At 40.7% G+C, this 27,197-nt stretch overlaps 1 protein-coding gene across 1 annotated transcript in view; it reads right to left on the minus strand.

The window, feature by feature from the left end:
- The window catches only part of LOC117523130 (myoferlin-like), a 71,673-nt gene that overhangs the window by 21,530 nt on the left and 22,946 nt on the right, over nucleotides 1-27,197 (minus strand). The window contains 26 exon segments of the mRNA XM_034184550.1: nucleotides 1,626-1,740; nucleotides 2,078-2,241; nucleotides 7,842-7,973; nucleotides 8,081-8,162; nucleotides 8,164-8,231; nucleotides 8,331-8,405; nucleotides 8,407-8,530; nucleotides 9,692-9,801; nucleotides 9,916-10,040; nucleotides 10,368-10,545; nucleotides 14,412-14,525; nucleotides 16,315-16,439; nucleotides 16,852-16,887; nucleotides 17,022-17,104; nucleotides 17,777-17,820; nucleotides 17,923-17,991; nucleotides 18,070-18,173; nucleotides 20,266-20,392; nucleotides 20,485-20,600; nucleotides 20,691-20,721; nucleotides 20,894-20,944; nucleotides 22,475-22,537; nucleotides 22,876-23,004; nucleotides 23,327-23,496; nucleotides 26,639-26,735; nucleotides 27,010-27,118. Coding sequence (XP_034040441.1) covers nucleotides 1,626-1,740; nucleotides 2,078-2,241; nucleotides 7,842-7,973; nucleotides 8,081-8,162; nucleotides 8,164-8,231; nucleotides 8,331-8,405; nucleotides 8,407-8,530; nucleotides 9,692-9,801; nucleotides 9,916-10,040; nucleotides 10,368-10,545; nucleotides 14,412-14,525; nucleotides 16,315-16,439; nucleotides 16,852-16,887; nucleotides 17,022-17,104; nucleotides 17,777-17,820; nucleotides 17,923-17,991; nucleotides 18,070-18,173; nucleotides 20,266-20,392; nucleotides 20,485-20,600; nucleotides 20,691-20,721; nucleotides 20,894-20,944; nucleotides 22,475-22,537; nucleotides 22,876-23,004; nucleotides 23,327-23,496; nucleotides 26,639-26,735; nucleotides 27,010-27,118 — 2,641 coding nt within the window.

Below are 27,197 nucleotides of genomic sequence, written 5' to 3' on the forward strand. Positions count from 1 at the left end.
TAAATGATGTCCAAAGCATATTGAGTGACTTGGAAATGTTCATGTATCCATCCCCTGACATGTCTAAAGAAAGCTGGCTGTAAAAGTATTGACAATAATTTGAGTTTGTTAATTTACTTGTCATCTCTGAAAATGGAGGGACTGTGCATAAAATGGATTTAATTCCTGAATGGTTTACGTGATAATTTTGTTAAACCTCTTGAATTAAACCTGTAAGTTGACACTCCAAGCACACCAAGATGGTTTCATTTTAACTCCATTGTGGCGGTGTAGAGAGCCAACATTACAAAACGTATGTCACTGTCCAAATATCATCATGAGAGATTTCATGTTGATTATTTTTTCTTACATTTTTAGCACAGTTCTAGAGTTGTTTGCACAGTATAGTGTAGAGAGCCAACATTACAAAACGTATGTCACTGTCCAAATATCATCATGAGAGATTTCATGTTGATTATTTTTTCTTACATTTTTAGCACAGTTCTAGAGTTGTTTGCACAGTCTAGTATATAAACACTCAAATTCAAAAAGAATTTTGTAATATGACTGTTTTTAAAGAGGTAAAGTAAAGAGGTAGCTAGTGTCTATCATGTTTTACATATCGGCACATTGGCTTAGTGGTTTGCACTGTTGCTTCACAGTGAGAAGATCCCAGGTTGGCTTGCAATGGCTTGCAAGGTCTGTGTGGAGTTTCTCCTCTGTGTGTTTGCGTAGGATCCTGCCAGATGCTCCGGCTTTGTCCCACTTTCAAAGACATGTAGGTTGGATGTGTTGGGATCTTTTAGGGGAGGTGATGGTCTAGTGGTTAAAGCACTGGGCTTGAGACCTTGGGCAAAGTCCTTAATCCCCTAGTTGCTCCCGGTGTGTAGTGAGCGCCTTGTATGACAGCACCGTGACATTGGGGTGAATGTGAGACATTATTGTAAAGCGCTTTGAGTGTCTGATGCAGATGGTAAAGCGCAATATAAATGCAGTCCATTTACCATTTAACTTTAAATTGAATCAGAATCACCTTTATTGTCATTGCACAGTGATCAACACAACAAAATTTGCTTGTGCAACTTTAAATTGACCACGGTTGTGAATGTGTTTCTCTGTTTCTATGTGTCGGCCCTCTGATAGTACAGCTGCCTGTCTGGGTTATAACTCGCCTCTCACCCAATGACCACTGGGATAGCGCTCAGTCCCCCGGCTGAGACCCTTAACTGGAACAGGTGGGTTCAAATAATGGATGGATGGATGAAAAATGCTCACTAGACTTTCCTACAGCTCAGATGGCACATAATTAACGTGCACCAAACCTTGGCAACTCATTGCAAGAAAACGTCTTAAGTTCATGACCCTCAACTTGAACGAGCAGGTTTAATACATGGACTACTACATGGAATATGTGGGCGGAAAAGTCCATCAATAAATTCCTAAAAATAATAATGATATTCAAAGATAAAAAATTCCACAAAAGTTCAGTTCGTGAAATTGCAACATTTACTCTAAGAAATCCACCTGTCATGTGGATCGCCAGTGCAAGAGAGCACGGCACGCTATCATGAATAAATGTGCTACGTCCAGCCACATAGTCTGGTTGTGTTTAATTAAAGACAGGGAGGGACAGCAGCGCTTCGTACCACGTCCGTGTAAGGCTCTGCAGCGGGCTTCCACTCCCCACCAGGAAAACGTGTCTCATTCTGAAAAACCTCATCCATGAACTCCGTGTGACCTGCATCGGCCTCCGTCAGCAGGCTGCAAAAAACACAGCACACAGGTAGAGGTGAATCTTTGTGACTCAAATATCAGCAACTGTACACACCAGCAGAACCATGAGCCTCAAGAATGCAAACATGTCAGAGTCAGACGGGTATGTGGGAAGCAGGGCAAGTCCACATTTAGCCAAACCACTGCCCATTTTTCCTGTGATTGTTTTTCTTATCAAGCTTTATGCATGTACAAGGACATATTATTGTAGGCAGACTGGAGTTTTTTTTGTGTGTGTGTGTGTGTGCACTGATAACAGGATGTTTTCACTTGAAACCGTCTAATCTATGAATCACGAAAGGCTCAGTGAGCTTGTCACACATACCAGCGCTCAGGATCAACAAACCAGTCTTCTTCCCATTCCCATCCACGCGGTGGCAAAAAGCGTTCTTGCTTGAGTTTTACTTTTCCAGTAACATCAGAGAATTTATGGCGACCAACCAGACCGGTGGTTCCCCACTTCCCAAACACTTTGGCCTGGTTCTCATACTGCAGGAAGAAAAATGGATGCAGATAAATGACTTCATTCCTCATTCTGTTTTAAAAATAATGCTTTATACAAATCTTTGTATACACAGTGCATTCAGAAAGCATTCATGGAACTGCACTTTTCCACATTGTTTTATGTTACAGCCTTATTCCAAAATAGATGATTTTTTTCCTCAAAATTCTACACACAATACCCCATAATGACAATGTAATAAAAGTTTATGAGATTTTTGTCTATAAATCATTGTAGCTATTTAAGTATGTGTGTCACTTTAATTCTTACTAAAAAAGAATTGTATGCAGGATAGAGAGAGAGAGAGAGAGAGAGCGAGAGAGAGAGAGTGAGGAATTTTCTATATTATTTCATTATTCTTCCATATTGTTTGCAAATGGCAGGGTTCATCGTTAGTTCCCCCCTGGCAGATCCCGAGCAGCCGGGAAAGCAGGCTGACTGGGTGACTGTGAGGAGGAAGCGTAGCCCTAAACAGAAGCCCCGTGTACACCGCCAACCCGTTCACATCTCTAACCGTTTTTCCCCACTCGACGACACACCCGCCGAGGATCAAACTCTGGTTATTGGCGACTCTGTTTTGAGAAATGTGAAGTTAGCGACACCAGCAATCATAGTCAATTGTCTTCCGGGGGCCAGAGCAGGCGACATTGAAGGAAATTTGAAACTGCTGGTTAAGGCTAAGCGTAAATTTGGTAAGATTGTAATTCACGTCGGCAGTAATGACACCCGGTTACGCCAATCGGAGGTCACTAAAATTAACATTAAATCGGTGTGTAACTTTGCAAAAACAATGTCGGACTCTGTAGTTTTCTCTGGGCCCCTCCCCAATCAGACCGGGAGTGACATGTTTAGCCGCATGTTCTCCTTGAATTGCTGGCTGTCTGAGTGGTGTCCAAAAAATGAGGTGGGCTTCACAGATAATTGGCAAAGCTTCTGGGGAAAACCTGGTCTTGTTAGGAGAGACGGCATCCATCCCACTTTGGATGGAGCAGCTCTCATTTCTAGAAATCTGGCTAATTTTCTTAAATCCTCCAAACCGTGACTATCCAGGGTTGGGACCAGGAAGCAGAGTTGTAGTCTTACACACCTCTCTGCAGCTTCTCTCCCCCTGCCATCCCCTCATTACCCCATCCCCGTAGAGACGGTGCCTGCTCCCAGACTACCAATAACCAGCAAAAATCTATTTAAGCATAAAAATTCAAAAAGAAAAAATAATATAGCACCTTCAACTGCACCACAGACTAAAACAGTTAAATGTGGTCTATTAAACATTAGGTCTCTCTCTTCTAAGTCCCTGTTGGTAAATGATATAATAATTGATCAACATATTGATTTATTCTGCCTAACAGAAACCTGGTTACAGCAGGATGAATATGTTAGTTTAAATGAGTCAACACCCCCGAGTCACACTGTCAGAATGCTCGTAGCACGGGCCGGGGCGGAGGATTAGCAGCAATCTTCCATTCCAGCTTATTAATTAATCAAAAACCCAGACAGAGCTTTAATTCATTTGAAAGCTTGTCTCTTAGTCTTGTCCATCCAAATTGGAAGTCCCAAAAACCAGTTTTATTTGTTATTATCTATCGTCCACCTGGTCGTTACTGTGAGTTTCTCTGTGAATTTTCAGACCTTTTGTCTGACTTAGTGCTTAGCTCAGATAAGATAATTATAGTGGGCGATTTTAACATCCACACAGATGCTGAGAATGACAGCCTTAACACTGCATTTAATCTATTATTAGACTCTATTGGCTTTGCTCAAAAAGTAAATGAGTCCACCCACCACTTTAATCATATCTTAGATCTTGTTCTGACTTATGGTATGGAAATAGAAGACTTAACAGTATTCCCTGAAAACTCCCTTCTGTCTGATCATTTTTTAATAACATTTACATTTACTCTGATGGACTACCCAGCAGTAGGGAATAAGTTTCATTACACTAGAAGTCTTTCAGAAAGCGCTGTAACTAGGTTTAAGGATATGATTCCTTCTTTATGTTCTCTAATGCCATATAACAACACAGTGCAGAGTAGCTACCTAAACTCTGTAAGGGAGATAGAGTATCTCGTCAATAGTTTTACATCCTCATTGAAGACAGCTTTGGATGCTGTAGCTCCTCTGAAAAAGAGAGCTTTAAATCAGAAGTGTCTGACTCCATGGTATAACTCTCAAACTCGTAGCTTAAAGCAGATAACCCGTAAGTTGGAGAGGAAATGGCGTCTCACTAATTTAGAAGATCTTCACTTAGCCTGGAAAAAGAGTCTGTTGCTCTATAAAAAGCCCTCCGTAAAGCTAGGACATATTTCTACTCATCACTAATTGAAGAAAATAAGAACAACCCCAGGTTTCTTTTCAGCACTGTAGCCAGGCTGACAAAGAGTCAGAGCTCTATTGAGCTGAGTATTCCATTAACTTTAACTAGTAATGAGTTCATGACTTTCTTTGCTAACAAAATTTTAACTATTAGAGAAAAAATTACTCATAACCATCCCAAAGACGTATCGTTATCTTTGGCTGCTTTCAGTGATGCCGGTATTTGGTTAGACTCTTTCTCTCCGATTGTTCTGTCTGAGTTATTTTCATTAGTTACTTCATCCAAACCATCAACATGTTTATTAGACCCCATTCCTACCAGGCTGCTCAAGGAAGCCCTACCATTATTTAATGCTTCGATCTTAAATATGATCAATCTATCTTTGTTAGTTGGCTATGTACCACAGGCTTTTAAGGTGGCAGTAATTAAACCATTACTTAAAAAGCCATCACTTGACCCAGCTATCTTAGCTAATTATAGGCCAATCTCCAACCTTCCTTTTCTCTCAAAAATTCTTGAAAGGGTAGTTGTAAAACAGCTAACTGATCATCTGCAGAGGAATGGTCTATTTGAAGAGTTTCAGTCAGGTTTTAGAATTCATCATAGTACAGAAACAGCATTAGTGAAGGTTACAAATGATCTTCTTATGGCCTCGGACAGTGGACTCATCTCTGTGCTTGTTCTGTTAGACCTCAGTGCTGCTTTTGATACTGTTGACCATAAAATTTTATTACAGAGATTAGAGCATGCCATAGGTATTAAAGGCACTGCGCTGCGGTGGTTTGAATCATATTTGTCTAATAGATTACAATTTGTTCATGTAAATGGGGAATCTTCTTCACAGACTAAAGTTAATTATGGAGTTCCACAAGGTTCTGTGCTAGGACCAATTTTATTCACTTTATATATGCTTCCCTTAGGCAGTATTATTAGACGGTATTGCTTAAATTTTCATTGTTACGCAGATGATACCCAGCTTTATCTATCCATGAAGCCAGACGACACACACCAATTAGCTAAACTGCAGGATTGTCTTACAGACATAAAGACATGGATGACCTCTAATTTCCTGCTTTTAAACTCAGATAAAACTGAAGTTATTGTACTTGGCCCCACAAATCTTAGAAACATGGTGTCTAACCAGATCCTTACTGTGGATGGCATTACCCTGACCTCTAGTAATACTGTGAGAAATCTTGGAGTCATTTTTGATCAGGATATGTCATTCAAAGCGCATATTAAACAAATATGTAGGACTGCTTTTTTGCATTTACGCAATATCTCTAAAATCAGAAAGGTCTTGTCTCAGAGTGATGCTGAAAAACTAATTCATGCATTTATTTCCTCTAGGCTGGACTATTGTAATTCATTATTATCAGGTTGTCCTAAAAGTTCCCTAAAAAGCCTTCAGTTAATTCAAAATGCTGCAGCTAGAGTGCTGACGGGGACTAGAAGGAGAGAGCATATCTCACCCATATTGGCCTCTCTTCATTGGCTTCCTGTTAATTCTAGAATAGAATTTAAAATTCTTCTTCTTACTTATAAGGTTTGAATAATCAGGTCCCATCTTATCTTAGGGACCTCGTAGTACCATATCACCCCAATAGAGCGCTTCGCTCTCAGACTGCAGGCTTACTTGTAGTTCCTAGGGTTTGTAAGAGTAGAATGGGAGGCAGAGCCTTCAGCTTTCAGGCTCCTCTCCTGTGGAACCAGCTCCCAATTCAGATCAGGGAGACAGACACCCTCTCTACTTTTAAGATTAGGCTTAAAACTTTCCTTTTTGCTAAAGCTTATAGTTAGGGCTGGATCAGGTGACCCTGAACCATCCCTTAGTTATGCTGCTATAGACGTAGACTGCTGGGGGGTTCCCATGATGCACTGTTTCTTTCTCTTTTTGCTCTGTATGCACCACTCTGCATTTAATCATTAGTGATCGATCTCTGCTCCCCTCCACAGCATGTCTTTTTCCTGGTTCTCTCCCTCAGCCCCAACCAGTCCCAGCAGAAGACTGCCCCTCCCTGAGCCTGGTTCTGCTGGAGGTTTCTTCCTGTTAAAAGGGAGTTTTTCCTTCCCACTGTAGCCAAGTGCTTGCTCACAGGGGGTCGTTTTGACCGTTGGGGTTTTACATCATTATTGTATGGCCTTGCCTTACAATATAAAGCGCCTTGGGGCAACTGTTTGTTGTGATTTGGCGCTATATAAAAAAAAAAAATTGAATTGAATTGAATCTTATGACCTTTTGGTTGTTGCAGTGGAAATGTACTGCTGAACTGTAAATGACTGTACTTGCTGACTTTGCCGAATCTGAGGAGGTTGAACAGATTATGTGCTTGTCACAGTCATCAGTCATGTCATTATGAAGTCAACACAGGAACTTGTAAGAGACTTCCATTGTTTTGGGACATGTGTTAGGAGTGATAAGGGAGCCCCATCTATGTTTGTTCAATAGTATAAAATGTGTGTGTTCATTAAAGACTTTGTCTTTGCAAAGAAATTAAATTTAGACGATTAAGTACAATAAAGTCTCAACGGTTTCAGACTCAGCTGTTTTTCTATGACGATAGACAGACAGACAGACAGACGGACAGACAGGTCAGTATCTCAGTGAGTCACAAACTCGTGGCAGATGAAAATATTGCGGTAAGGAGCTGGATGTCTGCCCCCATGTTTATTCATCTCTGTGGCTACAGTTCAAGAGCAGCCATCTAGAACTGCATTTCTTACAGTAGCACAGTCACAGCTTCCTGAACCAAGGAATTATGGGAAATGCAGTCCAACGCAAAATTGTGTTGGACATTTTCATTTTGAAGACATTGGTGGAAAATGTAAATTAAAACTAAAGTCAAATAAAATTGGAGGCACAATTAAAAAACAAAAAGATTAACTTGAGTCTGCAATACCATCAAGACTCAAATTGAATGAATGAATGAATGAATGAATGAATTTATTTGGCACAAAGATCAACAATAACAAAGAACCCGTAAAAAGAACAATTTAACAGCATACCCGTGTGACCGAAAGAGAAAGATTTAGTTTGACAACATGACATTTAAGCTACATTAACATTACAAACCTGATTCAGTATTTGTTTAGGGGGAAAAACAAACAATGAAAACGTAAATCGTCATATTTGGACATCAGGACCTGTAATGCAAATGTAGCCTTCAGCCAAAAACTTGAGCATCTTTTCTCTACAAACAGACAAATATTTGGCTGGGGTTACTGTAATATAAAAGGGGAGGGGGGGTTCAGTGTATTTCGTGCAGTCATTACCATTTCAGCGTACACACTGAAGCTTCCCTCTGAGAAACTGTTGAACTTCTTTTCACTGGCAGAGAGGCCGAGCCACATGTTGACCCGCAGCTGCACAGGGATCTTCACACCTTTGTTTCTGTCCATCGGGTACTGAACATAAACAAATATATCTAAAATAAATAGATTCCATCCTCTTTCTAACACTGAACAACATAAAATATTGTATAAATTACAAAAATCTCAGACATCTATTTGACCTGCATGAAGATGGTCTGGGTCTTGCCGCAGTGTTTGCCACAGGCCTGTTCGCTGAAGTTAGAGTAGAGGATTCGTGGGCAGGACTCGTGCAAAGCCCACCCGCTTCCCCCTCTCAACTCCAGATGATCAATCTGGCATGCTGTTTTGAGGCTGCAGGGAGAACACACATTGTTCTTGGTGAGTCACCCCCAGTTATTCTCTTTGCCAACCTGTGCCGGAGGGCGAAGCTGCAGCTGTGAGTCGTTCTGCTCCTCACCTCTCCGCCAGCTGCTTGAATCTATCCAACCAGTCTTCAATGTCACTGACAGTGGCCTTGACGTCTGTGGGCCTCTTCTCGAATGCGAATGGAGGTCTGCTTGATGCTTTCCACAGCCGCGTCACGGAGACTTTTAATCTGAGATCCAGTGCCGTTACATTAGCCTGGCCCTCCAGCAGCGGGAAGCTGGAACCTGGGAGAAACACTTTGTGAGTGAAAAAATACATGGTTGGTCCATAAAGTAACGGACAAGTTGGACATGCCTATCTCGGCTTTCAGTGCTTACCAGTCGAGTGAGTATAAGAGAACTTTCAGAGAGCTGGACATGTCCCAACTTGTCCTCTAACACTCAGAAACGGAGGTGTTCTTTGTCTCGCTTCATCAGCGAATTGGTCATGACGCCGCGAAGCCTCCGCGCGGCTTTCCATGACAAAATCTCTTGTTAAAAGTGAATCTGACGGAAAATGGCTGATGTCCAGCTCTTGTGATAACCGAGAAAGAGGCATACGACGGTCTCGTATCCACAGAGCCATCCGTTTAGAAATGATCCAGTGGTTTGTGCCTCATCGTCGCAGCTCGGAGCGCGGCGCGCTGAGCGTCCTTAAAGGGGTCCTTAAACCTGTAGTAATAGTACTTATTCTCTGTGAAGCCCGTAAAATTTTCACCGAAAGCCAGATAAATTTTTCGAATGGTTTCCAGGTGCCAGTCTCTAACAGCTTCTGAAAAAGTTCTGATGGAAAAAAAGTCCTTTTCATTCCGCCATTTCCAGACAATGAAAATCCGATGAGGGGGCGGGACCACTCCTTCACAAGGTGTGCTCACAGGCGAATGACGTCACCGACAGGCGTGGAAAAACTCACGCATGGGCACGAGGGTTCAAGCATGTCTGACGTAAAAACATATGAATGAAATCCATATAGTTTTTGAAAAAAATAAAAGGACCGTTACTTTGTGGACAGACCTCGTATGTCCGAATACATGACTGTGATTTGAGCAATGATTGTCTTCTAGGTGCTTTGTCTGATTCCCACCAAACTTAGTATATGGAAGAAGGTCAACCTGGAATTGCCCTATATTGCCCTATTCAACGAAGGTTGAACCGAAAACTGTGCTGAAAGAATTCATTTAGGCAAAGGTCAATGTCAAGGAATTTGATTTTAAACTCATCTTGGACCAAATGTGGACTGCAAAGTTAAATTAGCCTGGCAAGGTCAGCCAGAGGTCATATGGGTGAAGATCAAAGTCACTGGGGTCTAATGTTAGATTGCCGTAGCTGTTACTAACCCATGGGTACTATCACCTCGTTTCATACAATTGACAGGTCAGCTGGAGGATCTGTGTAATCCACTCTTACTTGTTAAGGTCCTCAATCATGTGATTGATGAGTTTGAGCCAAATCTCAACCAGACGTGTCTCAGGCACCTTGGCTAAGATGGCTGTTTTAATAGAGATAAGATGAGACTCCTAAAGAAATGACAAGTGCAGATAGGAGACGATTAGAGAACAGTGAACTGCCTGCACCAACATGTATGAGTACAGTGTTGCATGTGTGTGTGTGTGTCTGTCATTTATTCCCACCAGTCTCTCAGCGATGAACAGCAGAATGTTGACACAGTCTAGACGGTGACTGATGTCCTCCCAGTATGAGGTGAGGATCACAACAGGCTTAGTGTCAGCCCAGGGCAGGTAATAGTAGTGATTACCTGTGACACACACACACACACACACACACACACACACACACACACACACACACACACACACACACACACACACACACACACACACACACACACACACACACACACAGTCATGTGATACACAGAGCTTCAGGAACTGACAGCATGTTACAGCATGGTTACTTGCATTGGCTATAGATGAAAGTAAATCGAACACATATCAAAAATATCATAATTATCTATTTCATCCATCTGGCAATGCCTTCATGGTCTTAAAATTTGAGTACAGGCAGGAAAACAATAATTTTCTTTCTCTGTACTGTTGTCAACTTCTGCTTGGTGCATTCGTACCATCAAATACAGCAAAGCTGTACTGGGTGGTGGATGCCAGAGGCATGCAGGTGGAGTCCAGCTTGTTGCCGTAGTTGCCGATGCTGACCTCAAACTGGACTGGCTCACCTGGTTCTTGTAGCATGCATGCGCTGTGGAACACAGCGCAGAGAGAGAACTTCCTCCTCCGCTGATATTTCTGCAAAAAATTACAGTTAATAGTTTGACTTCTGGACTCTATAGACGTCAAACTTGACAGTGAATTTATTTAACTAACAACATAGCAAATTTTTATATTTCCGACCAGTGGCGCTTTACATGAAAAATGAAAAGAAAATGAAGTAGACTTCTGTGAGATTGTTCAAAATGATACCCTGAGCTCTGCCAGACTAGTTGCTTGCATGTAATATACTGTATACGGGTAGGAGTGAATCTTTTTCGTAGCAGTAGTTGAATTAACAAACAGGTCTACCTCAAATATGATGGACTAGCAGGGTACCTGGGAAATACCTGGCTGTGAGATTTTGTAGAGATTTATGGCTGTTTCACCTCTGACAGTACAGGTCCACCAATGCTTTAACAGCAATAAAGACAGAATCGAGATTAAACTTTAATCTTACTCACTGAGCTTTGATATGAACTCATGAAAACTTTGATATGTTTAACATTAGGAACCAATGTCGCTAAGTATTTAGGCGCTGTGGACACAAAGGAAGGAAGGAAGGCTTAATTAAGTGCTATACACTTTGGGCATTTCCCCATCCAGCTCTGCTTATTAGGTGATTATACACTCAGCTTCATAAATATTGGGACATGAATTGGTTGCTGTGGCTGTGGTCAACTTGGGACTCCGGCAAGGACGGTCGCATTCCTCCCCTCTCCTCTCCTCCTTTTTCTGTTCTCTATCTCTGCTCCGACCTTCAAAGTCCCAGCTTTACCAGACTGCAAATTCCTCAAATTAAGATTTGGATTAACCATGGAATTGATCAGCTGGTCTCTCAACGCTATTGACAACATTTTTTTTTTTTTCCGACAAGGAAATCAGGGTTGGCGGGCCCTGCGTTTCTTGATGGAACCTACCCAGCGGGCTATGCTCTTGACGCCTGAGAGAATGGAGTGTGACATGTGGCTCCACTCTCTGTGGAAGACGTTGAGGATTTATTTCTATTCACTTTTATGGTGGGAGGTTTGGTGCCGATTGGTTTGTGTGCTACCCTGACCCACAGGAATATTAGCAAGATGGCTGCTTCCAAAATCTCGTCCCCTCATCAGTCCATCATGATTAATGAGTTGGGCAATGCTGTGCAATCTCAGACTGCGTGAACTCTTGAACTCAAACGCAAAATGGAAACCATCTCAGAGCATATCGCTGCATTGCAAAGGAATGTGTTGCTGAGCTCCGGAGAATATTCTTCATAAATTTGGACTCTGGATGGTCAGAGGCACAGTAAATGGAATCCTCTGTCTAACATCAACATCGGCTCCTGAAGGTCAAATGCCCTGCTCTTCCCCAGAACGATCTACGACCTTGGTGAAGGAATTTGGCTCCCCCTTCTTATCTATCTACCCCCCCTCCCCAGCCTGCTGTTGCCTAGCAATGTCAGACTTTACACACACACGGACAGAAACTGACAGAAACTTAACCCTCTCAAGCTCAAATTAATTCTTAGTAATAGGAAAAATCAGATATTTAGCTGTTGCAATCTGCAATGCCTGCTTGAGAGGGTTAACTCATCGCACATGATGCATGACTCCCTCCCTCCATCCTATTACCTCCCTCCCCCGGGTCTCTCACTCCCCGCACCCTGGCTTCCTCCTTGCTACTCGAAGGCAGCGGTGGTTTGTACTGCTGCAGCCTTAATCCCCCAAGCTGGGTGGCGCAGGCCCCTCCTGCTGCAGCCTTCACCCACTTTACCTCAATTCGAATGATGGACTGCTTCAAGTTTTGTGCACATAAACAATGTCAAATGTATATGTGTTGTCTTTAATTCTGATGCGTGCCATTATTACGTTCAACTAGTAATACTTGTGGATAAATTGCTGTATCTTGTCTGAGGTAATTGGAGTGTAAACGTAATTTCATTGTTGTTGCACTCATGTAATGACAATGACAATAAATCTCATCTCATCTCATCTCTATTGTTGCTAAGCAACAGGCCAGTCATCATTTGGACAGGTAGACATACAAACCCACACACATCTGACTTTGATATGGAAGATTAAAGAAACAAATAACAGTAAAAGTCCAACTGTCTCCCCTTGAAGATGTCCAAACAATATCTCACTCCCAACTCGTCACATTTTTACACTTAGTCAGTGCCCCTTTCCATCACTATGTGACGATTTAGATAGCCGCATTTTGTCATTTAGTGACATGTGGGGAGACACTCTTTTTGTTTTGACAGGGCACATAATCACCTGTTTCACTTCAATTGATCTATGTTTTGGTTATGGTTTAGATTAGAATTAAGGTTATGGTTAGGTTTAAGGTAGGTATTCAAAGATTCAAAGATTCAAAGAAATTTATTGTCATATGCACAATATAGAACATGAACATGTTCCCTGCACAATGAAATGTGTCTACTGCATTAACCCAATCCTAATTGCCAGTAGGAGCAGAAGTTCGCCATTAGGCGCCCGGGGACCAGCTCCAGATGTACATCCCTGCCTTGGTCAGCAGCAGGGCTGAGCAAACCAACACCGACCCATAACAAACAACACACCACACAACAACAACACATGGGCCGGCCCGGTACATAAACATATATATGAAAGCAAAACACGAGGGAAAAGGAGAAAAAAAAACCCTCATAGCTGCTGCATTACACAGCAGCAATGAGGAAAAAAAAATCCCCACTCAGCACAGAAAAACAATAATCACAGAGACAAAAACAAGGACAACAGGATGACAACCGAGATTTGAAAGGACCAGTTTATCAGAACACTCTGGAGGCAGCCTGTTTGGCGCCGTCAACGGCCTTGTCCGACAATCCTGGAGGGGAAGGGAGCAGCCCTGCGCAGTCTGAGCAGTCCTGAACAGTTCTAACAGAGCTGGAGAACCTGAGGGAGGGGGGAAGACCAGGGAGCGAGGCTTAAGTGTTGATCTTCTGAGGAGGTTTTATCACAGCGACCTTGAAGTGCAGCTGTATTTGGGGAAGCCAAATGAATAGCCAGATTAGCAGACGCCTGAAAGATTCCACAGTTCTGAGAACAGAGTGGCTCTCAATGCATCTGAATGTAGAATGTGGTCTTCACAGACGGTCATAGCGGGTTTCCAGGGCCGCAATCCTGCTCGAGATGTTTTCCAACGCGCGGTAACCCCCGCCGACTGCGCAGCCACTGCCTTCCCAATCGACTCAATCATGTAGGGCAGCCTGGAAGGACCAATCAAAGCTGCTTCCACTTTCTTGATTTTCCGGTAAACCAGCAAAGTGCCCGCTCCACACATCGAAAGCCGGTCACCACCAAGCGAATATGTACACATCTTCGACGTCCTCCACAGAAAGCATGTAAAGGCACATGACCTGCCATCTCCTCCACGAGTCCATCACGTAACCCATCACATGCGTCCCGGCAGGACAGGTCGGGTCCTCCGCCCCCGAATGTCTTGTAGAAAAAATAGTGTCAATTGCGTTCAGAGACCACTTTAACAGATCCATTTTTGTCATTTTCCAGAAGAGCAAAGCTGCAGCCTCACAGACAACACGCCACAGAAGCAGGAGAGATAAGGAGGGAGGGAGAAGAGAAAAGTGCGTCCGTCTCGGTCGAGTGCAAGCTGGCAAAAAAAAAAAAAAAAAAGTATTGTTTCACAGTGACACAACAGGGCTACCCAACTCAACACATATGAACATTCAGTCAAGATGAACCATTAGCATCAAAATGTGATGAGTTCGGTGTGAGACTACACTGGTCACTTGAATTATGTTCCTTCGTGCACATCTTCATACAGTGTGCAGACAGAAGAACAGATGGATGGATCAAGTGATTCCTCTATACACCCCAAAAACCTTTGATTGTGGGTATACCATAAGGCCTGCATGTCCAGCATGACCCTGTGCAATATACCTGTGCCACAAGGATGTCATCACTGCAAATGTCATCCACATTCTTATCGACTTTTCCATCCAGCTGAGTCGACAGCTCAACGAGGACTCTTCCCCTGTAGGCGACACCTTCACCCTACAGCGGATATAAGACACAACAATGCCCATTGTTAATTTGTTGGATTTATTTGAGCAGCAGAAAGAGAAATTGGTAAAGCATAAATCTGCTGAAGACACACTGAGTGTCGAAGTGTAATGCTGCATTCACATGTTGGCTGTAAACAGCAGAAGATAAACCAAATGTTCCATTAGTTTCAGTGACAGGATGAGGGAAAATTTCACCACTGCTGGCTGTGAGCGCACCAACAGCACACATCAACAATGTTTATCGCTTGCTGCAGCAAGACGGACAAAACGGAAAGACTGGAAGTGAGAGGTAGGTAATTTAAGAGAGTCACACCATTTTAATCAGGTAAATGTGAATAATTTGTGTGATATTATAGAGAGAAAATCATTGATAATCTCACAAAAAGTTTACTTTTTAAGCAACTGTAAGAGGCAGAACTTCTTGTTTTAATTTTTGCTGCTGCAAACGTTAGGAATTCTGTTATAATGAGCAGTGTCATGGTTTATCTACCATCAACTTGTGACTGCAGCATAAGCTGCTGCTCCTTAGTACCATCACAGATTTGCTCTTTTTTAGGATTTAACAGCCTGTCTTGCTGATGCGCAGTTTCTAATATTTTTTGTCTTTTAGGTGTTGCATTTATCCATCATTATTAGCCATCATAATCATCATAATGAATATGTTAGTACAGCAAAGCAACCAGTGCTTTGCAACAACACAGTATAACAATACACTAGTGGTGTGCGGATCGATGCAAATATTGATAACATTGATACCAATGTTGGTATTTATATTGATTGATACCAATTAAATAACATCCCTACTTTAGTTTCAGTTTCTCCTCCGTATGCACTGCTGCATTCAGCAAAGAAGTGTAATGAAGGGGAGAAATTTTGTTTTATTTTTGGATTGTATATTTTTGGATTGTATTTCATAACACACATTCTACTTGAAATTCTACTTGTTTTATAACATTTGTTGTGGAGTGATAATTGTGTACACTTTGTTTAAGAACAAAATCCAAAAAAGAAGTAAAATGAAGGGAGAAATTTTTATAATGTAGTTTCTGAACACTCTGCCTGAAATAAAATAATTTGTTTTAATTTGTTTTTGAGTGATAAATTTGTGAACTTTGTTTATTTAAGAAAAAAATCCAGACATGACAATGTATGGGGAAAAAGTTTTGTAACTGCTCTATTGTTTCTGAACAAAATCTTTTATTATGGTAATAAAGTATTTTCTATTTAGCTATAAACTTTGCCCAAATTCTGTCCTGGATTTTAATTAATTAATACTCTAAAGGAAAAAAAAATCCCAAAAACACTTAAAGATCATGAAAATTCATTCAGATTTAGCAATTTGATGATGCATAAACCTTAATTATTGAAAAGTATCAGTAACGGTATTGGTATTAGCAGTGGTGGCCCTGTATTTACTTGGTATCGCACACCACAACACACAACATTAAATGGGGAACATTTAAAACAACATATACAAAAAAAATAAAATCATATAAAGTATGAATAAAAACATATATCTTGGAACAGAACTAAATGACTCCTCCACTTTTTCTAATTTCATTTCCATTTATCACTGATGTTTCTTTTTAAAGTGTTGCATCAAATTCATGACAGAATTAATGTTGCAGTCTTTATAAATCCCATCTTTTCTTCTCCAATTTGACAAAATTTCAAACTATTTATACCTACTTTCAAGACCCTGTATCATATAAATTCCTGTATACAAACAGAACCTACAGAAGTCATAGAGAACTAGAACTTCTGAAAACTTACTGTACCTTGCCAAAGTTGAGTTCCTCATACGGGTCGATCAGTGCGGTAAATTCTCTGGGACTACCGTACAGGTTAACGTAACAAGGCCCAAACGCTGGCAGAAAACCAAACTCTGATGCAGTTGTGCTCGCTGTAACATAAACGCAACATGGATCAGGAAATAAGATCGGTTTGTTAAAGCTTCAGTGTGTAGGGTTTAGGGGTGTTCATATAGCATTCATAAACATCTCTTCATTAACAGTGCTTATGAATGAGTCCTTAATGTCAACATGGGTGCGCCCCGCGAGGCGGCTGCCGCGGCGCATTGTACTGAAATGGGGATCATACATATTGCTCATCATGAGAAGGTAATAGAACATGAATCCCCATCACCAAAGAAGCAAAAATGTGAAGGGAAACAAAATCATGACCAGTGATGCATAATGCAATCTGCAATCTCGCCACTAGATGACACTAAATCCTACACACTACAGCTTTAAGACATACAGAAGGTGATGGAGATGTGTTTCAAGTAATATATTTTTTAAAGAATTCTGACGTACATTCCGACAGCATGCTGCCACCTTCAGCCTGTGTGTCTTTTCCCAAGAAAAAAAAACAAAAAAAGAAACATTATTAGTGAATGTCATACTCCAAATTTCAAGCGCTGAGCAACAACAATCATCAGTGGGGTACAAACATAGACTGTAAATGGCACAAATGGAATCATCACCTTCAATCTCTGCACCAGAAGAAGACATTTTGCTCAGATTCAAAAATGCTGTTCCTATGGCGTCATCCTTGGTGAGACGATCCCTGCCAAAAGTAAAATGTGTCAAATAGTGGTTGTCACAAGTAAGTACAGCTGTTAAACGAGTGAAGTGTTTCATAATCTTTGGCCAGGTGAGGGCACAACAACTACACTACTAACAGGACACAAGTTCTAATGTGAACAATCTGAGGAAAAGCTTAATAAGAAGAAGCAAAATAGCAGGTACAGTTTGCCAGCAGCTGATATTATATAAAAATCCTTTTCTGTGCCACTGTACCACGTTGCATAACTGGTAAGGCAATAAGTCACAGAAACTCCTTCACAGTTGTCATGTGTGTCATCTCCTTCTTGCACTACTTCAGTTTTTGTTAACTGTCTTGCATACACAACTACCACACAGTACCAAATGACTTCTACTGACGTGAAGTCCAAGATGTATTCAGTGACTCTGAAATGTTCATGACTTGCCTAAAGAAAAATGGCTGTATAAATGATGATGTGGATTAACATGTCATTATATGATATTTATTATATTTGTTGAATTACTTATGATGTCAGGAAGGGGAAGGACTGTGTACAAAAATGGCCATGACTCCGAAAATATGAATGCTTCTGTTATGGGGACATAAGAAGCAAAATCACGCAACTTGTGTTACTGTGTGAAGATGACTACTACTCATATGTACATGACTGTATTCATGAATCATTCATCTTACCAGTCATAAACAGTCAGCTTGATGCGTTCACACATGGACGGGAACTAAATCAGAAAAAAAAAATGTGTTGTGTGAATTTATGCTCAGGGTCATATTCATTCTACAAACTTGAATTAAATAAGCATGAAACTGTTCATCAGTCGTACCTTAACTTGGAGATTGATCATTTGATTCCACTCTGGATTTGCGTTTTTCTCTATAATTTTGGTGCACAGCTAAAATAAAGAAAGCATTTTTAACTTTATAAATAATAGCAACCAAAAAACATACATCTCAGTTAAACCTAAAAACACCTTTTTTCCAGCAAAGCTGACTTCCAAATATGGATCCACCAAGTTCTTCCGATCTCCATCCCCTCCAAAAACTTGTTTCACCGATTGAACAAACGCATCATCCACTGCAACAGAACATATATTCTATGTTTTTTGGGGGTTTTGGTTTTGTTTGTTTGATTGTTTTAACCACAATGCAGCCAATGGGCTAGACATCACTATGTGTGTGTCAGTCAGTCCATCAGCTATGCGATACGAGTAAGATTACTTCAGTTGCACTGGCTGTATTATCACCAAACATGGTGCATGCATTATGCATAGTGACCCCAAGAAACCTACTGTTTTTCAAGTGAAAAGGTCAAAGCTTAAGGTCACTGGTGTGTATTTTGTCAAAATATTGTGAACCTGATAACTTATTTTTTAACTGCCCAATAGTCACCAAACTTGGTGTGTGTGTGTGTGTGTGTGTGTGTGTGTGTGTGTGTGTGTGTGTGTGTGTGTGTGTGTGTGTGTGTGTGTGTGTGTGTGTGTGTGTGTGTGTGTTTGGTATATTGACCAAGAAGCCCATTGTCTTTGGGATCAAACGGTCAAAGATAATGGTCACTAGAGCATACTTCATAAAAATCTGGTGAGCCCAATCATTTCTTAACTAATTGTCTGATCATCACCAAACTTGGTATGTGTGTTAGGTATACTGACCCCAAGAAGCCCATTGTCTTTGGAGTCAAATGGTCACAGGTAATGGTCACTAGAGCATTCTTCGTAAATATATCGTGAGCGCAATAATTTCTTTCCTAATTGTCTGCTCATCACCAAACTTGATGTGTGTGTGTTTGGTGTATTGACCCCAAGAAGTCCATTGTCTTCAGGGTCAAATGGTCACAGGTAACAGTCACTAGAGCATACTTTATAAATATGTCGTGAGCGCAATAATTTCTTTCCTAATTGTCTGATTGTCTCCAAACTTGATGTGTGTGTTTGGTATATTGACCCCAAGACGTCCATTGTCTTCGGGGTCAAATGGTCACAGGTAATGGTCACTAGAGCATACTTTGTAAATATGTCATGAGCGCAATAATTTCTTTCCTAATTGTCTGATTGTCTCCAAACCTGATATGTGTGTGTTTGGTATATTGACCCCAAGAAGCCCATTGTCTTCGGGGTCTAACGGTCACTAGAGCATACTTTATAAATATGTCGTGAGCGCAATCATTTCTTTCCTCGTTGTCTGACTGTCTCCAAACTTGATGTGTGTGTGTTTGGTATATTGACCCCAAGAAGCCCATTGTCTTCGGGGTCAAATGGTCACAGGTAATGGTCACTAGAGCATACTTCGTAAATATGTCGTGAGCGCAATAATTTCTTTCCTAATTGTCTGATTGTCTCCAAACTTGATATGTGTGTTTGGTATATTGACCCCAAGAAGCCCATTGTCTTCGGGGTCAAACGGTCACAGGTAACGATCACTAGAGGTATACTTCATAAATATGTCATGAGCGCAATAATTTCTTTCCTAATTGTCTGATTGTCTCCAAACTTGATGTGCGTGTGTTTGGTATATTGACCCCAAGAAGTACATTGTCTTCGGGGTCAAATGGTCACAGGTAATGGTCACTAAATCATACTTCGTAAATATGTCATGAGCGCAATAATTTCTTTCCTAACTGTCTGATTGTCACCAAACTTGGTATGTGTGTTAGGTGTATTGACCCCAAGAAGCCTACTGTCTTTGGGGTCAAATGGTCAAAGCTTACAGTCATGAGATCATACGTTGTAAAAAACTTGCGAGCGCAATAATTTCTTTTCTAATTTGATCATCACCAAACTTAGTGTGTGTGTTAGGCGTTGATGACTTCAAGAAACCTACTTGTTTGGGATCAAGAGGTCAAACGTCAACATAACTGAAGTAAACTTTGATAAAGCCTTCTGCAGAAAAGTGTCACTTGTCAGTGGTAAGCTTATCAACATTTGCCCATGGTGCTGTGGGTTACTGCAGAAGATGCACTTGTTTTTAATGGATTACACCTGTTTATTCTACACGAAGAACATAATTTATGTCAGGGGTGGCCAAGTTCGGTCCTCGAGAGCTCATTAAAAGTCTGCTAACGAATCTTTCATTGGATTCAGTTGTGTTGGAGCAGGGACACAACTAAGAGTGTCAGGAAGGTGGCTCTCGAGGACCAAACTTGGCCACCCCTGATTTATGTGTTTGCTTACTCTGTGGCATATCTTCTGCGCGGTAGACTTTGAGGCTCAGAGTGGCCCATCGCATTGCAACACCAGCTGGGACCAAAAGATTGCTCTCTATGTCATCCTGCTCCTCATTTCTGTCCTTCCTCTCAGTCTAGACCCCGCAGAGGACAGAGTTCAGTGTTATCTTTTTCAATAATGTCAAATAGAGAACATGTTTTAAGAAATATGACTATGTAACCTTACAGGTGGTTCGTCCCCAGTTGCTATGACAATCATGCTGGCTTTCAGGTAGCCTTTAGCTCCTGAGCTGGAGTCCTCAGGATCACTGAGAAGGAGCCATTTTCTCATTACAGCATGGCCTGTTGATAGAAGAACACTTTCAAACATCTTCATATAAAACAAACATCTTCATAGAGAGCAAATGTGTGCATTTATATGAAAACACCGACCAGGTTCATCATAGATGTAGCCAACATCCAGCTGGATAAGAGGAAAAAATGTGATGTCACTGTCACAAAATGAGAAACTCCTGATAAAAGTCTCAGTTCTGCTCCACAAAATTCTTTTTAGTGAGTAATACACCTCATTGTTTTCACACATCGAAAGTCTGGAACAATGCGATAAGGAATTAAAATTAATTGTAAGACAATACCTTGAATTCTCCCATCAGACTGTCAGATCTGAGGGAGTAGGAGTCATAAACCTGCCAGGAAAATAAGAAGTTATAGCAACAGCAGAGGCAGAGATTTCCGGAATGTAAAAAGACATTAAAAAAGTGATTACTTCAGATTTATCAGATTGGAATGATTTGTCCACATCTCTTAGATTCCTTACTGCTTTACAGGGCTTTAAATCTTGCACAAGAACTAATCTCAGTTAACTCCTCATTCCTGTCTTTGGTGGTGTAGCAGCACAATTATTTTACAATTTTCTGAAACATGTTTACACGCTGTTGTAGTTCCTTCCTGTAGGATTCAGATAAAGTCCCACAGACTGCAGCCTGCTCACTATCCCAGATGTAATCTGGCTACACTTCCATGATCAGACTGTTTTGCAGGAGTGTGCACGCAATCTAAGTGCAAGACTCGCAGACGTGGACTGTACAAATGACCCGAATGAAACGTGGAAGTTCTTCTGCAATAAGACACTGAAAGCTGTCACTGATTACCTCCTGATTAGAGACCATCGTGCTGCCAAAAATTAGAGAATGTCATCTTTGATGACTGATCTGGAATCAACACAAACACTGACTCGCCAATTATCGTCCATTTCACCTGGACTCTGCTCTTCATCTCTTGGCTCTTTTGTGCCATTGACCATTGCGACCACTTGAGGTGGAGAAAGGAGCTTTGCAAAGACATTTTTCTGTTGTACAGTATGTTGACAGATCTATGCATTCTAATTAGTGCCCCAGTTTGTTACGTCCACCAAGGACGTAATAAAATCATCAGCGTTTATTTATTTATTTATTTGTCTGCACAATTACATCAAAACTACAACATGGATTGTGACTAACTTTTCACCACAGATACATATTAGACCAAGGAAGACTCCATTACATTTTGGAGGTGATCTAGATCCAGATTCAGATTCTGTATCAAATTTCACTTTATATATTCTGTGGAGGATTACTGTTAGCAGGATTACGTCAAAACTACTGCACAGATTCTCACCAAATTTGCACTACAGATATTTGGCTATGGAAGACTCTGTTACATTTTGGAGGTGATCCAGATCTGGATCCAGATTCTGGATAAAGTTTCACTTTATGTAGGCTTTGAAGGATTACGTCAAAACTACTCACGGATTCTCACAAAATTTGCACCACAGATAGATATTAGGGTATGGAAGACTGAATTTTGGAAGTGATCCAGATTGGAGGACGTCAAAAATCTCTGATTGCTCTTGTATTTTATTTTGCTGTATTTTTACTTTCTCTCCATTGCAGCCATTATTTATATTTTTAAAAAATAAGAAATAATTACTTTATTATTTTGAATTCCTGCTTAGTAATGTTTCAAATCCATCTTACCTGTACATTTTACAGCTTGTATATTATCTGGTTGTTAGTTCTGTTATTCTGCAAGTTTTTTTTCTTTGTGATTGTATGTTTTTATTATTTATTTATTTATTTATTTTGGTGGACTCCCTTGAAAAAAGACAATTCATCACAAGAGCATTATTTTTTCAATTTGAAATGAATAACAATGATGTGTAAAGCATTTATACTCACCCGCAGACTAATACTTTCATCAAACAGTTCTGAAGGGAGCATGTTAACGTTGTAGAAAAATATCTGGAAGACACAAAAAATACATTTTAAAAAAGCTGCTTTTCTACTGTCACTGTATTCCCAATGCATTTACAAATTCCATAGGACTTACCCTTCTTAAAGGTAACATTCCTATATTTTAGTCTAAACAAAGATGAAGGGAGAAAGGAAATAGACACATGAGAAAGTTGACCAAAGCGCCTTCAACCTCTCATGTCATAAAGACAGACAGATGTTAGTAAAGAAGTCACGAAGATGTTAAAAGTTATCAAGAAATAAAGTACCAAGAAATTCTAAGAATACCAATATCAAGAAATACTTTACATTTCTGAAAGCTGGCACATTTGTGTTGACTTGATTACCTCATCAAAGAACGGGTTATTCCCTCTTCTAATTCTCGTCCTGTGGGTCTGTCCACAAACGTTCACCTTAACCACCGGTTTGACATTGTTGCCAGGCAACTGTCGACCCTCGATGACCCGAACACGAATCTGGGCGTTGTGATTGACAGTGAGACAGATGAACAAATAATGACAAACTTCCTTTGGATGCTGTGCCATTAATTATTTCAGCAGTAGCAGAAATACCAAAGCCTGTTCTGATGCAGTCTGAAACTTTTGAATTAACAGTAGATTCTTGAAGAAAATCAGATCCAAGCCTCCCAGCACACGGCTGAGAATATATAATTTACTTATAATAGGTAGTTACTCTGGATTCTAGAAGATTGTTGTCATGCTTTTTGATAAACAATAAGACTTCCATCACTGTATGTGTCATTTTTCAGGAATACAGCAATCAAAACGTAGACAATACCTGGAAGTCCTGCAGCTTGTTGGCCAGGGCTCTGTGCCTCTGACGAGTGAGACGGATCGGTTTGTGCCTGGGCTTCCCAGGGTGACTCGGGCTGGAAGCAGCTCCTGGACTTCCATCATGAGCTGTTGTATCCACATCTGTGTCACCTTCTTCAGCCTCCTCATTGCCACCTGCTGTACAACATCAACACTCCTGATGCACTTGGTCACGTACTTATTTTACCCACAGCTCTTTGTGTATAAGTGAACAAAATAGTCTTCATCCTGTGAGTGTGATACATGAACTCAACTCCAAAGGACATCACACAAGTTATAGTACAACTCAAACAGTTTTGGCGAAACCTCAAACCACTTAACTCAAACAATTCAAGCATCAATAATTAATTTAAGCAATGTTAACGTATTTGGGGCAGGATGAAGAAGGCAAGAAGGTCCCAGGTTTGCTTCCTGGACATTGGACCTCTGAGATTCATAAGAACAAGTGTCATCCAGTGTGGATATATGCCCCGTTGGTTCGCTGTGGCTGAGTGTTCAAATGAGAGAGATGACAGGCACAAACTCAGCTTTTCTACTGTTCAAATTACCCAAAATGAACATGGGAGAATGTGTGCGGCTGCAAAATGGATCTATAATTGTAGCGTGACATTGGCACGTTTCAGCTGCTTCTGGCCTCGTGAGGCCAAACAGTGCCACTGCAGGGGAAATATTTTGACAAAATAATGTGTTAGATCACAATTCAATCATTCAGTATTTTTTTCAACAGAAAAAAACAGATACTACGCTGAAAAAAAGTGAATAGTCGAACCAACTTAAATAAATTGTTTCAATTGGTAGCATGTAAATGAATTAAGTTATTTGAACTAAAGTTTGTAAATTAGCGTGATTTGACTTAACTTAATTTCAAAGAACTTAATTCATTATTTCAACTTTTTAAGTTGGTTCTTTTTTAGTGTATCACAAAATAATGTGAATCAGTAAAACAAATGTCAGTTGCACTTTAATTTAAGTTAAATTTATTTTACTAAATTGAAAAATCATCTGAGTTAAGTAAACTTACACAACTCTTCAATATGACATGGTACCTGTATTTTGATTAAAAATGAAGTGTGTATTGAAATTACTTGTTTGGTTTATTTTGGGTTTTTTTTTTTTTTTTTGTTTGTTTAGTTTTTTGTTTTTACAGGAAATGGCCCATAAATGGAAAACTGTGCTTGCTGTTTATGATCTCAGAAAGATGCTTCCTTTCTGACATTACAGGCTTTGATTTTATTGTAGTTTTTCACTTCTAATCACTATATTGGAGAGGTCTCAAACTGATTCCAGAAAGGGCCGAGAAGGTGCAGGTTTTCTTTGCAACCACTACTTCCAGGGGGTGATTTCACTGATTACCTGATTACATCTGCTCAAAGTGATGTTAATCAGTGAAATCACCTGCTGGAGGTGGTGGTTGCAAAGAAAACCTGCTCCCTCTTTGAGACCTCTGCTATATAGTGATATTTTATAGTACATTATGGCTAACAGACCTAGAATAGCAACATTTACTGCTGTAGAAGCCTGGAGTAGATATTTAATGCCCAAAGTGAGGTGTTCAGGATCTGCCTGCAAGGGGAGCAGGTCGAGATCATGCAAGGCCTGGTGGTTCAGCCAGAACTTATGGATGAGCATGTGGACAAGCCAGTGAAAGAACCACAGGCCATTAACTGTCCCTAGTAGGCCTACCAAATTATCAGACAATCGACCTCCTGATCAGGACAGGATGGACAGGCAATCCACAAGGAAAGGTGGAACAATATGGGAAATAAATTTTCCTCCTGTAGGTTGGCATCTTCAGCAGAACATCATCAGGAATTCACCTAACTAACGAAGCATGACATGACAACGTCTAGTCAGTGTGTTTGCATGAAAAATGGTTAAAAAACATTTTTATGGATTAAGCACAAGTAGCGCCTTTAATAAAATACATTACTCTGAAAAATATAATGTGGTCATAAATGACTCTACTTGGTGATTTCAGTCACTAAAAAAGCTTGGTCTCTTGAAGGTTAAAAGATCCAAACATGACCCAAAATAGGAGAGTCACTGGTCCGAACCCATACCTATGAGACTTCCAAATGTCAGAGCTGAATGTACAGTAGTTTTACAGCGTTACTGTTATATGGCTGGGGGGGCCTGGCTGCCTTTTTGTTTCTGTCCTTTGCTTCTCCTTCCAGGTGGTTTGCATTTGGAACTGAGTGGCTGTGTTGCTGAGTTTATCAGGACCTCACCCTGATCACCTGAGGCTGATCACCTGCGGCTCATCAGGACTCACAGCTGTGGTGCATCTGCATGGATTGGAACATGGTGGCATTTAAGACTGGAGTGCACGGTGTGTGTTTGCCAGAGACTCGACCTTGTGACCAGACGGGTGAGATCGTCGTCTCGGGAGCCATCTCATCATCAATGGATGCAGAGAACGTCCAGGTTTGATGCACGGTCTGTGAAAGAGGAGGGGGTGAGGTCTCACGCTCGTCAGCACACTTCCTGAGGTACGTTAGATTTTGTGACTAACATTTATACAGTCAGTAAATGTGGTGTCCCTCACACCTTTTTATATTGAGCTGTATGTTAGTCATGTATCGACTTCCACTGCAGTGGAGTTTTGTGAACTGGATGTTCCATGCCTGCAGGTTGGGAAGTTGATTAGTAATCAAGCCAGGAAGTGTTTGCTGTTTGTACACCTTTAAGTATTCTCTCTGTGTGTAGAGTGTGGACTCACATAATGGTTCCTTCTTTCACAGACTCGGTTTGTTGCGGCCACCTGGGGGGTGTCGGCGGGGTCCTTGAGTCCGAACAGCTTCTGGCTCCGGACCGTTAGCGCTGCTGGGAGCGCACCACGCCAGACCGCACTTTGTTTTTTATGTATCACTGTTATGTATTAAATTCAGTTAGCCTTTGTACCGTGCTCTGCTTATTTCATACTGGGTCTTTCAAACGCTGGTCGGTTCTCCGAGCTGCGTCCGACACATAACAGTTACAAAGTGTTTGCGGACCCACTCACTCAATTACACACGGATTCCATTAACACCATGTTTTTCCTGCAAGATGCAGGGATTTACTATATCACACATGTAGTGTATGATAATCTCTTTCCACAAAAATAGGTAAAACGTCCACTGTTTGAAACATTTTGAACTGTAATATAAATGGTTTGAGGTAATCGGTTTGCTGTAAATGTTTGAGGTAATTTAACATCATGATTTACAGCACACTATTATTTTTAGTACAAGGACAAAACATTTTCATCATCATATTTTTAAGTTGTATGTAACATTACCTGAATCCACGTGAGATACATCTCCATCTGGTTGGTCGTTTAAGTCGGGAGTGGCGTTTGGAGGCGGGTCATACCCAATCACCAAATTAATGGTTGCCTGAGAAAACATACAAACAGGCAGCAAGTCTTACTAAACATCAAATATACTGCAGCAGGATTCAGCAGATTAAACTAGTTGCTAAAATAAGATAAGATTACCCTTTTCAGTCCCGTAGTAGGACTTATGACAAATATAAATCCGAATACGTTGCTACAACAAATTTTTATCAAGATTATATTTAGTCATGCATGTTAACCAAATATAATTGTAAATGTTTCATGATGAAATTTTCATAGACTATATCAATGTTTTAAGGAGGACAAATATTTACCCCGATAGGCTGTTGTTTCTCGTTAATCAAGGGCACATTCTTCGATGGGAGGGACTTTGCGTGACCACTTGCCAAGTCTCTCAGTGAGATTTTTGCTGAGCCAATGAATCTGAAAAACAAACGGGTAATTATTCCTTTATTATTAAAAAGCTTTTCAATCTGCAGTCACTCATACATTCATAATTCAA

Source organism: Thalassophryne amazonica, chromosome 13 (assembly GCF_902500255.1).
Source record: "Thalassophryne amazonica chromosome 13, fThaAma1.1, whole genome shotgun sequence".
NCBI lineage: Eukaryota > Metazoa > Chordata > Actinopteri > Batrachoidiformes > Batrachoididae > Thalassophryne > Thalassophryne amazonica.